This window comes from Fistularia commersonii, chromosome 6 (assembly GCF_037954325.1).
Source record: "Fistularia commersonii isolate RoL2024-O1a breed Wild chromosome 6, RoL_Fcom_v1.0, whole genome shotgun sequence".
NCBI lineage: Eukaryota > Metazoa > Chordata > Actinopteri > Syngnathiformes > Fistulariidae > Fistularia > Fistularia commersonii.
Window position 1 is genome coordinate 20,187,309 of NC_141289.1, and position 12,596 is coordinate 20,199,904.

Below are 12,596 nucleotides of genomic sequence, written 5' to 3' on the forward strand. Positions count from 1 at the left end.
GCTCCTCGGTTTTTCATCAGGTCTACTTTATTTTTAAGCCTGTTTGTTCAGGATTTGAATAGACCTTAGTGTTTCACCGCCGCCTTGAGCTCAGCTGGTTTATCAGCACGTCAGAAATGGGCTGATCATCGCACAAAACGGCGGCCTGCGGGTTGAGGACCTCGAAAATAAACCGCTCCTGTCACATTCGCCGGCTGCATTTTAAAAGCCAGTTTACAGAGGAAAGGAAATAAATACGATTTAAAGTCGGCAGCTCTAAAGCCGCGACCTCTGTGCTCCGGGTCGGGGAAGAAGAAAAGGCGAAGCTCTCGATTTACCGATAAATCGACGTTCCCGCCCTCACCTTCGGCCACAATGCGGGTCGTGACCGGAAGAACCAGATCCTGAGGTGACCGTCAGTGTGTCGTCAGCAAAACTGTGAATATCGCAGGACAAAATATACAAGCAGAAACACAAAGGGCCCGGGACGGAGCCCTGGGGATCTCCGGATTTGAAATTTACCGCACGTCGCTCGAGTTATTCAGTTTCAAATCCAAACGTAACACACGAGAACCAGCCGAAATGTGCTCCGGTTTATCTGCGGTTTTAAAAATGTCATTTGATTCTCGCCTCGGTGCGATGTCGGCGTTCCTTCTACGACTTATTGATCCGAGTTTGTCGTTCACAGCCGACGTCGTCACGACGTCGAGGCCCTCCATCTACTTCTGCCGCTCGCCCAACTTTGAAGAATTCAGCTGCTGGTGGCACCCGCTCAACAACCTGACCGACGAGAAGGTCACATACGTCCTGACCTACTCCAAAAAGTACGAACATCGCGGAAAAAAAAAAGACAACTTTAAACGTCACGATTCGGATGTTTCTCCAACGTTTGATTTCCTCGTTTCGATGATGGTACAGTAAGGAGCCGAGGCGGGAGTGTCCGGACTACGTAACCGCCGGTCCAAACAGCTGCCACTTCGACAGCAGACATACAACTTTGTGGTACATCTACTGTATGACAGTTACCGCGGTAACCACCCACATGAACTACACCTCCAGCGAGCACTGCCTGGATGTCGCCGAAATCGGTAAGGAGGATGGAAAAATGTCAAAATGCAGATAGTTGGGATTCGTAAGTAGGTTTTAGACATCGGTAAGGAATGAAGGACGTCTCAAGTTTTTGGGTGTTGTTTTAAACTGTCGGTGTTGCCAAATAATTCCACAGAATCTAACAGAAAGGAGGGGATGCGCTTCTTTTAGCCGTTAACAGGAAGTCGTCAAAGGTTTATTGGTAGAACTATGTCATTATCTGTACATTATTTTCAAGAGAAAAAGTTTTAGTTCAAGTTAATAAAGGGTTGATATCGTGACAATAGAGGTGGTCCTCACTTATCCGGTTAACAACAACTCGGCTTTAGGATAAAATTAAAATCCAGCCGTTGTTGAGTTGTGATTGTAATTCAAGCGTTTACCCGCGCTTATAATTAGCCTATATGCATGCTAATATAAACATTAGAGAAAAATAAAAGGTAAAGTAGCTCAGTACTAATGGGCGATATATAGGCAAATACTGTGCGGTAATATAGTAGAAATAGCCTGCAGGTGTATTCATGCAAATATAAACATTTGAGGAAAAGATACAACATAACTGACCCGTATTCATGCGATCTTCATGCATCACTAACAATGAGCTCACCAGGACAAAGACTCCGTTAGCCGCGTGAGCTAACCGACGAAACCAATGTTATCAACCAACCCCATATTTTACCCGATGCCCCTCCGGGACGAAAAGCGTTTTACCGATTCCGATACAGTACGTGCTGCGCTGGATAAACATCGTATTGACCACATAAAATGTCGTCCAGGTTGCCCGTCACCATGGAGATATTTGGCTTAACAACGCAATCGCTTGGAGCGTAACCCCGTCGTCATGTTAGGACCACCTGGATAGTAAATATGGTAAATATCGGTTGTAGAACGTGTCTTATAAGTGTTTTATTATTCTAAAACTTCAGTCTATAGTTGGTGATAAACATATTAGCGCTGAGAGTTTGGAGAGGAACGTTCTCTTGGAGGTTCTGACCTGCGGAAATTCACGTAATTAATCCCGGAAGTTTTTTTTTCTTCAAAACGGGATTCCCGAATTATAATGTAGCTTCCGTGTGGATCAATCCCAAGTAATAATTAGCGTGTATTTTCCCTCCTCACGAACATCTGGATGGACAAAGCGCGTGAGCGGGAGCGACAGCTGGAACAACAAAAAAAAAAATCGGGGTGAAACCTTTTTCCCCATTTGATCCCGTAAAATGTAAAAATTGATCGAATCTGAAAGGCGCACTTTGTCTCTTCTGAAATTTGCGCCTAAGTCATTTTTTTTAGATTTTTCAGAAAACACAAAAAAACTGAGCCATGTGCTGAATAAGGAGTTGATTTTAAACCAAAAAAAAAAAAAAAGACAACGGCAATTATTTTAAGACGGTGACAATATTCCCGTGGAGATCCAGGAGAATCGACCGAAGGTACCGATAACCGAGGTAAGACGCTTCAAGTGAACGATTGGTCGCTCTATATGATTGACAGGTGACTTATCCGGATTAAGCCCCGCCTCCCGGGCCAAAGTAGTCCGGGATTGGCTATCAGATCATGCATGCGCTGCCTGTGTGTCTCCTCTCAGGACACTGGTCCATGGAGACCTCCTTGTCCCGAGTCGGTCAAAGGAAGGACAAGATGGACGACAGCAGTTTCGGGGAGGTCTTGAAGAAGTCCTCGGACGCCAGAGGTCAGTCTCCATGGCAACGCCCGTCTCAGACCAATCGGACGCTTGGTTACTCGTGCTTAACCCGTCCGACCAGTGTAGTCCTTCACCCTCAATCCGGAAACAGAATTTTTTCAAGCTAATTATTGCTGATTTGTCTTATTTATTTTGTGATTTCACAGCATTTTAAGTGTAACAAACTTTATCTTTCTTGATTTCTTGCCATGTTTAGTATTTCTTTAAATGAATTGTTTGAAAAAAAAAAAATTACATTAAATTAACTATTACTTTTTCTTAACGTAAAAAAAATTGTGAGGTCATTTTATTTTAAATCTTTCAAGGTATTTTTTTTGATATTTTTCAAAATGAATACCGTACACAGAACTCATTCCTGGCTTGGTTTGTTTATCAGAAGGCATTGTCTGCAGGTGAGATGCACCTGCATGCAAATCAACCCGCGTGACGTGGGTGTTACCATGGCAACCTGCTTCACCTAACCTTCTGGTTGATTGTAGATGAGGTTGCCACGACAACGAGGCCCCACATTTACCTCTGCCGCTCCCCCAACATGGAGAAGTTCAGCTGCTGGTGGCATCCGCTTAACAACCTGACAGATGGGGAGAAGGTCACATATGTCCTCACCTACTCAAAAGAGTACGACACACACACACACACACACACACACACACACACACACACACACACAAACAAAAAAAAAATCATTAAGTAATCAGCTTGAATTCATATAGCAGTAGCATTAGCAGAAAGTAATTCGCCCCAAAAAATACCCTGTTTGCTAGCAATGTGATTGATGTTATTTATAATTATAAAGTCCAAGCAGCTCAGACAGCCAATCAGTGCTTTGTTTTTTTCTGTCTGTAAGCTAATTTGCAAACAAATGCGGAGTCAGGGTCACCCAAGCATCATGACCCGGTCACTCCACGGATTAAAAGCTCTGGCCGTCCCTGGAGTCCTTTGCCCCACATCAGCTTTTCAACACTCAATGTCCAGACCTAGTTTCCAGTGTCACGTGGTGTCCACTCCAACCCCTCCACACCTCCCCAGCCCACCACCCTCTGCATGAAAGGGTTTTTCTGTTTTTAGCTGATGTTTTGGAGTATTTGGTTGTCACCTCCTAGTTTTAGTGCCGAAATGTAGCCTAATATTCAGATGGTTTTCAGGTGGGTTTTCTTACCTTACCAGACGCCTACCCGTTAGGCACCCCTTCCTACAAACCTGGAGAAGCGCCTATTTTCGGCTTTAGCGTCACTGGAGGTGCACGAAAAATGTGGATACTGATGTAGACATGGTGCTCCAGAGAGGGGTCTCCAGTGCGTCGGTATCTGACGCCACCCGAAACCTTCTACATTCGTCAACGACAGCATTTGTTTTTGTTTAAATTTTCCTCTGGTCAAGATTGTTTTTGCTGCTTTTTTTCAATATATAAAGAAAAAAAATTCAATGCAGGATAAGCGGCAGCACATGGATGGACGGATTTTCTTGTATTTTATTTGATATTCATCGAAATTCGTAGTTTCTAATAATGCATATGTTGTGTTCGCAGTAAAGGGCCGATACAGGAGTGTCCCAACTATGTGACGGCCGGTCCAAACAGCTGCCACTTCGACAGCAGACACACAACTGTGTGGAACATCTATTGTATGAGAGTTACCGCGGTAACCACCCACATGAACTACACTTCCAGCGAGCACTGCCTGGACGTGGCAGACATCGGTAAGGACACTCGACGACACTGATTGCTTCCATCCCCCGTTGGCTTTCTAATCACCGAATGGTTCGCTTTGACAGTGTGCAATGTCTGTTATTTTGTCCACAATGGTAATTGAAAATCAGGCGAAGGCCAAGGCAGGGTGGAAAGGAGGAGCGAAGAAGTGCGAAGGAACTTAATTTATGGTTTAGAGATGGTTTGAAGGTGACGACCGGAGCTTGTGATGTGGAGACCAATCAGACAGGAAGGAATATTTTGTGCTTCCGTGAACCAAGGGGATGACGTTTGACCTCCTGTGGAGGTGGCCTAGAAAGAAATGAACTGGGCACTCCTTGGAGTGATGTAAATTTGGGCTTTTCTCCCAGTGAGTGGACAACGTTGTCTCTTAGAGCAGTTGCACCGCAACCCTGTCCTTCTGGGACTGGAGACAAAGGCTCGGTATCCTGAAATGCCAGTCAAAGACTTGCATGACTAACAAGGCAATGGAGAGGTGAGCGTCTTCCACCCACTCCAGAAAAAAACTGCTGCTTGAGATCCCACAGCCAAAGGTCGATTGGCCCAAAGAGTCTGCACTTTGGCCCGGGGATGGAATCGGAAGATAATCTAATTTGCAGAAGCAGGCCTTCCTGACAGAAACAACAAATGCATTGAAGTGAGACACATGACTCTCAGGCAGGTCTAGGGTTTGGAAGAGGGGAATTCTGGAGAAGGAATGAATTGACCTCCTTTGGTTAATCTGTTATAAATAGCGAGGCTGTCTGCACTCCCCTTTGTTGTGGGGAAGGTTGGTGACGAAATCCAGATCACGACTAGGCGTTGCAAGGAACGGGCAGGAGTCAGAGCAGACCAGGAGCGGGTTCACGGAGGTCTTGTTTTGTGTACAAGGCAGAAACGCACTCCATGGCGAGTGCCTAGAAACACTGACAAAGACAAGGGTCCAGCATTATGTGACCCTGGAAGGAACTCCAAAGTATACAGTGCATACAGTGGCAGCTGATTCCCCTGGACTTTATTTCTCAGCAGATGGTGTCTGCCATGCAGGTTAAGAACATAATGTGCTTAGATGGGGAACAAGTGTGACCTTAAATAAACTGACAGGGCTTTAACATTCTTAGGACCTGTCATTAAAAATATTCCTCCACCGTTGGCCCGACTTGCAGAGTTCACCTCTTTGGCACTCTGGTGACTCTGCACTCAACAGCAGGAAACTCTCGCTTACCAATGGGGTAAGTTAGGACCACGTAAATAGAGTGTGAAAGTTCTGAGCTTCGGACCGAGTTGCCATTGGTGTGGACGGCGAGTCGGCAGTTGAGGTCCACTAGGTTTATCCTTCTTGGAAGGCAACTGCTAGGCAACCGTTATCTGTCCAAAACCCATCGACCTCAAATGCCAACTCGCCGTCCACTAGGTTTATCCTTCCTGGAAGGCAACCACTAGGCAACCGATATCTGTCCAAAACCCATCGATAAAGTTTGGCAACTATTTTCCAGGTCACACAGAGACAGAGGCGTTCAATTTGCCTTTCTAGACAGTCGCTCTTCTGGATCCCTGTTTCCGATGAGTCAAAGGTCCAGAGAAAAAATGTCCAATTCCAGCAATGAGCAGAAAATATATAAAGTAAGAAGGCATTGGAAGAAGCTTTGGCGAGGACGGAGGCTCTTGGAGAGCATTGGTGGAAACAAGGTGGAGGTTGTTTGGGGAGGGACATGAAGCTTTGAAATATATAAAGATTTTCATTTATGGCGTCTCTAATCGGTGGACTGCTGCATTTTGGAAGTACTTCAGGCAGAAATCCGGTTGGTTGTTTATGCTAACGCACTTTCCATCTGAAGCGACAGGATACTTTGGATTCCGGGAGTGAAACTTTTGTGAAAAGAACCTGAAAAACAACTGAGATTTGGATTGAAACAACTGAAAAATGAACAAATTGTGCAAAATTGTGCAAACTGTGCAAAGAAGAATCCAAAGGTTCATTGACGACAGTGAACGCTTTGATTTTCAAGATCGACAGTTGACTTGCGTTGAGATTAAACCTGCAATAATTTGCTCTAGAACTAAAAAAAAAACTAGCCAGCATTGATCCAATGGTGACTCCAACTTTCACTGATCCGCTTTGACATGAAAATCAGAAAGTAGCATTTGTTGAGGAAGCTGTCGGACGTGTTGTTAGAAATCATATGTGAAAGTACAGATGCACAAAAAAGAAGTTTCCCTGGAGTTTATTCATATTTTCCTCAAATTACAGGAAAAAACAGGAAGGAATTGGTTTCCTATCAGCTGCTTCCTGATTGGATTAATCAAATGTACCAGAGGTGTATGTTAGCTGCCATTCATGAAGAAAATGATTAAATAAAGGAATCAAATTAAGCTGCATTGGCGCGGAGCAAGGAAGCTGCTCAGGTTGTGTCCTGAAGGTCTTCAGGGGAAAGTTTCGGAGAAAACACAACGTTACTTTACTTACTTTACATTAAACTTACTCGGGTGCTTTTCCTCCGAGGGTCACAGATGTCCGGCTAATTCTTCAATCATTTTCAGTGATTCTGAAAAACAATCAACAACAACAACAAAGTAATAATCAGTAAAAACAGCCGGTACAGAAAACCATCAAAAACAATCCCTTGCTAATTTTATAAAAAGCTATTTAAAAAAAAAAGGGGTTTTCTAATATACATTGATTGATTATTACTATTATTATTGTTGTTGTTGTTGTTATTAATAATAATAAGAAGAATTTTTATTAATTATTATTATTATAAGAATTTTAATATAAATTATAAGACATAATATAATATGAATTAGACATAAGATATAATGGGATATAATATAAATTAAATATAAATATAATAATAATAATAATAATAATAATAATAATAATAATAATAATGATAATATATTTATTGTATTTATTATATTATTTATGTATTATTAATAATAATAATAATTGTAAATGTGTTAATTTAATGTCTGTACATTCAGTGCCTGTGGAGAAATTGACAATAGAGCTAACTTTGACTTTTTGGAAAAAAAAAAAAAAAAAACATTTTTTTAAAAAGATGCTTTTCAAGTTTCAGTTAGTTTATCGCTGAACTGTCAGTTGTTTTTTCTAAAATCACCTTCTGGTCGGATCCTTGGAGTCGGGTTGTATGTCTGCGGTGAGAAGCGGTTTACGTTTCTGAGCTGTGAAAGTCATGCAATGGATGCCGACCTTTAGATAGCAAAGGTTTTTGTCAGATCACAAATGAACATGCAAGCAGCATTGTTGCCATGGGTGTGTGTGTGTGTGTGTGTGTGTGTGTGTGTGCGTGGTTGCAATCAGATGCCAGCAGAGGTCAGGGACATGGTTCTTATCACGGCGCTGCAGAGAATCAAACTGGCGGTTCCCTTTCAGACGTCACGTGCAGAAATGTCATCACGTCTCACCGCTAACGGACCTGACGTCTGCAGACACCCGGCGATCAAATCATGAGCCGGCCGGTTTCGTCTGGACCGGGATTTAGATCATCTGAGACGCCGGGGTCACGAACTGGTCCTCGCTGAGACGTTCGCGAAGATTCACGGGATCTTTGGGTTTTCATTATCGGACGTTTTCCCGGCTTCCGCCTCCCTGGTTCGGTTCCGCCTCCGGGTTCCTCCGGCGTCACAAAAACATGTGTTTTTGAATGGGAAAGAGAGAGAAAATGGTTATTTGTTTCTATTTGACATTTGAATGAATTAGTGAATGAGTGTGAAGCTCCACACACTCCATTTTTAACCTCATATACCAACCTGAATCTTTGAGTATCAATACTACAGCAATTACGGGCGTATTTTTTGGTTATATTTACAAGTCACAGGTATTTACGGCGTTCAAATACAGATTAAGCGAAATACATGCGCCGTGTTGCTTTGCAGTCGGACCAGTCAGCAAAATCAATGCTGATTGGTCGGTTCCAGGGACGCACCGTTGGACACGTCCTCTTTTTTTTTTTTTTTTTTTTAATTTATTTATTTATTTTTAATTTTTTTTATTTTACTGTTTTTATTGTTATGTTTTACTTGAAACTCTGGCACAACAATTTCCTTCGGGATAAACAAAGTTGTTCTTATTCTTATGTTTAGCCTTTTTTTTTTAACCTTTTTAGTCACAATTATTCACAATAAAATGAGCTCGAAATTGGCAGGAAATGATGTGACAACCATAGAAAAATCCCAAAAAATCTTAAAAAAATTCGGAATAAAATAATGAAAACCTCCAAAGAGGGTTTTGACATTATTCGGACCGGAAGGCGAAGCAGAGAAGCGTCGACCCGAGCTGAGGATCCGCTGTCTTTCGCAGTTCAGACCGAAGCTCCCGTCAACCTGACCTACGTGCTGAAGGTCGCCGGCGGAGACGAGATGGGCTACAACGTCCTGCTGTCCTGGCTCTACCCGGTGCCCTCCGACCTCAAGTACGGCTGGATCACGCTGGTTTACGAGCTGCATTACAGACGTCTGTCGGAGCCCGACAACTGGAAGGTAAACCAAGCCCTCAACGAAATGTGATTCGGTCAAAAACCGATGTTATCACAGCGTCATTTCGTCATTTCCCGACTATAAGCTGCAACTTTCTTCACACGCTTTAACACTCCAAGTCCTGCGACGGCGCTTTTTTTTGCGCAGGCAGGTTTGGATTTTTAGGGGGATCCTGAATGAGCCGCTAACTTACACCTTCCAAACAAATGTTAAAGCTGCATGCAGTCCTTGTTTTAAAGACACACACATCCTAAAGTCCAGTTTGTCAAGCAAGAAAACCCAACGTGATCACGGACTACGACCGCTTGAAATGTGGTGTTGATGTGCTGGATCAAAAACCGCAGGTTACACAGTGCACATCAGAACACGGAGATGACCCATAGCAGTATTCTACAATATTCTGGACACGGCTGCTGCAAATGCACATGTACTGTATAAGAAATGTGCAGGATCGAATGAATCGAAGTGAATATTTCAGTTCAAGCTTGCAGAAGAACTGAGAAATAGACACATGCAGGTTATCGAACAGGAAAAAACAGAGAAATGAAAAGGATTTCTGAAGGGTAAACGACAACATGCCAAGTGCGTCGGAGTCGCAACAGAAATCATTCTACACAAAAATGTGGCATTTGCTAGAAGGACACCGGTAGGAAATGTAGAAAAGGATCTCCGTTTGTGTGTAAAAATTGTTAAAAATGCTAAAAACGAAAAAAGTTTGGAATATGCTCACTATTTGGCAATTTATTTGGAATAGTTTTCATTACAAAGTATTTTTTTCTTATTCGCTCACGTCCTTTTGTTTGGTTTCTCATTACTTTTACCCGTTTTTCTCTTTCGACCAGAGAAGGGGGGAAAGGTACTGATCGAATTTGCGACGGCAACGACCAGGTGGGGAGGAGGGTCTGCAGGAGAAGCGGAAATTTCCAGGACATCAAACAATGATGCGGCTAATTTAGGGTTTTTTTGGGGGGCTGACCAGCGTCACAAACATGTAGTCTCGTCACATCAGGCCGTGAAATTCTGAGGCCGTTCAGTTCCGACACCGCAGAGGACGACTTTAGAGAAGACGATCAGACGGAGTCGGGCGAAGCTGGGATGGAAAATGGATGGATTGTCTTATTTAGGATTCATCTTTTCCATCAGCCGTGTTACAGGAGCGTTAAAGAATTATATTTAGCGGGTGCGGCTTATAGTCAGGTGCGCCCAATAGTCCAGAAATGACGGTAAATCCCTATATTTGTATCGTCCCTTTCGCCTCCAGTGATTTTCCAGCTATATTTTGCTCCTGTTTTTGCTTCATTTTCTTCAATCATCAGATTTTGCTTCATTTTCGGCGCTGAACGTGAGCGGTTGCGTTCCGTCCGCAGGTCAAACACCCTCTGAAGGAGCCGAAGGTGGAGCTTCTGGGTCTCCCCATCAGCGACTACGTGGTGCGAGTTCGCTGCCGTTCACATCACCACGGCCACTGGAGCGCATGGAGCTCCCCGCTGCTGATGAGCATGCCCACCAGGCCGCCAACAGGTGGGCTAGGCAAGGTTTCCATGGCAACTGACCGGGGTTTTTCGTTTTTGGATGCGACGGTGTAAAGCAGGAGGCGGCGGTCAGTTCTTTGATCGCCGAATAACGATAACGCTTGTGACAACCGGTGCGATTCGGATAAATCTGATGGATATTATATGAAAATTAGCAAAACAGTTATAAAACCTACAAAAAAACATTTAAAAAAAAGCGGGGAGGGGAGGATTTACATGAAAATAATGTAAATCTACGTATCAACTGAGTACCTGAATATCAGATGATGCAGTGAGAAAAAATAAAAAAGATTTTTTTTCAATATATTCATTCACACTCGATCCAATTCTGGGCGTGAATGTTGATTTAGCGACAAGCGGGAAAGCTAATTTTCCCCCTGCGACACCTCGGCGTTCTTCACCCTCATTTTAGAGTTTTTAGTGCTGATAAATTAACAAATCAAAAAATTTTATTGTAAAACAGATGCGTGCTGGGAGATAGTGTATGTTGTCGTACGCACCCCTAGTGGTCAGACGTGGTATTGCGAGTGTGAGGTCCAGCGGAGAAGAAGAAGATGCCCTTGCGAAACGCATCCGTTCATCTGAAAAGAATCCGGAATCGAAGCAGGAACGCTCACGGCGCCAAAAAACAGATTCCGGAACGGCTCCGGTTCCAGCGGTTTTCAGCTCCCGAAATCTGGAAAGACAGAAGATGAAAAAATTCAACCAGGTTGTCCAGGTTCCTCAGGTTCCTCCTGCAGTCTGAACACAGATACACTCCGGTTGCATCGGAAAATACGTGGTGATCGCGTCCGAGGGGGATCTCCAATTTACCGCGATTACTTTGTTTGCCACCCTTTTTCCTCATTTAGTAATCAAATTTAATTTAATCAGTTGTGTGTTCTAACACACTCTGTTTCTCCGCTGCTTTATTCTTATTTTAATCCAGATTTAAATCCCTCTCATCTCGTTCTGGCTCACAATGAGTCATTGTCTGTGTATATTTGGACAGTAAAATTGACTATTTCCCAAATTCTAGATGATTTTTTTTTTCCCCTGAATATATAAGATATACACCCTCAAAACTATTTCATACAAAATAAAAATGGGATCCTGAAATTCGGAACAACAACATATGTTTTTTATGCATTTTGCATCGCATCAATATTAAACACTACGGATTCTGTGCATTAGATACATTTCTCATCTTAAATAATGCAATCAGATCCTCCTGTTTGCGGTAAATTTTTGATGATCCTTGATATGTTTCAAAGTGGTCTTCGGTTCACGCCGGCGTGCACGTTTCTGCAGCCACTCCTCCTTTTTCTGTTCGCGGATCTATAATTATGCAAAGGAAGGGGTTCGAAACCCCCCGCGGAGCTGTTTCTTTTCATTGTACATCGGCGGCGAATCGTTTCGCCCCCCTCGTATCAACGCGTGAATTAAAAACGCGATTACACGTGAAACGAGCCGCTAATTAAAAGGAGCGTTGACGGAGGTTAATGGCGGCGTGGCGTTTGTTTGCAGGGAAGCTGCTGGTGCTGATCCTGGTGACGGGCGTGGGCTTGGTGGCCCTGCTGGTCATCGCCTTCGGCGTCATCCCTCAGAGCAAGAGGTGAGGCCGAGCGTCTCCGTGTGAACGTCCTCGGGGAAAATGCGATCGCTAACGGGCTCTTCTTCCCTCGCTTTAGGATAAAAGACTACTTCCTGCCGCCGATTCCAAAGCCGCGGATCATCGGCATCGACCCGGTCTTCCTCAAGGTAACAGACATATTCAATCTGGGTTTACAGAAGACAAAGAAATAACGCGAATGCGACGTGGACGCTTTCTTTGGCGATTTCTCGAGGCTCGTTTAAGATAAGATGAGCTGAGATGAGATGAGATGAGATGAGATGAGATGAGATGAGATGAGATGAGATGAGATAAGATAAGATAAGGTAAGATGAGCTAAGCTAAGCTAAGCTAAGCTGAGATGAGATGAGATGAGATGAGATGAGATGAGCTAAGCTAAGCTAAGCTAAGATAAGATAAGATAAGATAAGATAAGATAAGATAAGATAAGATAAGATAAGATAAGATAAGATAAGATAAGATAAGATGAGATGAGATGAGATGAGATGAGATAAGATA

At 43.3% G+C, this 12,596-nt stretch overlaps 1 protein-coding gene across 1 annotated transcript in view; it reads left to right on the top strand.

Annotated features, from left to right (window-relative positions):
- Nucleotides 1–12,596, top strand: part of crfa4 (cytokine receptor family, class I receptor 4) — a 43,372-nt gene that overhangs the window by 25,340 nt on the left and 5,436 nt on the right. Inside the window, exons 3-11 of the mRNA XM_086148599.1 lie at nucleotides 668–803; nucleotides 898–1,067; nucleotides 2,654–2,758; nucleotides 3,250–3,388; nucleotides 4,299–4,468; nucleotides 8,779–8,957; nucleotides 10,322–10,475; nucleotides 11,993–12,080; nucleotides 12,157–12,226. Of these exons, the coding sequence (XP_086004725.1) occupies nucleotides 668–803; nucleotides 898–1,067; nucleotides 2,654–2,758; nucleotides 3,250–3,388; nucleotides 4,299–4,468; nucleotides 8,779–8,957; nucleotides 10,322–10,475; nucleotides 11,993–12,080; nucleotides 12,157–12,226 (1,211 nt within the window). The remainder of the gene's footprint in view (nucleotides 1–667; nucleotides 804–897; nucleotides 1,068–2,653; nucleotides 2,759–3,249; nucleotides 3,389–4,298; nucleotides 4,469–8,778; nucleotides 8,958–10,321; nucleotides 10,476–11,992; nucleotides 12,081–12,156; nucleotides 12,227–12,596) is intronic.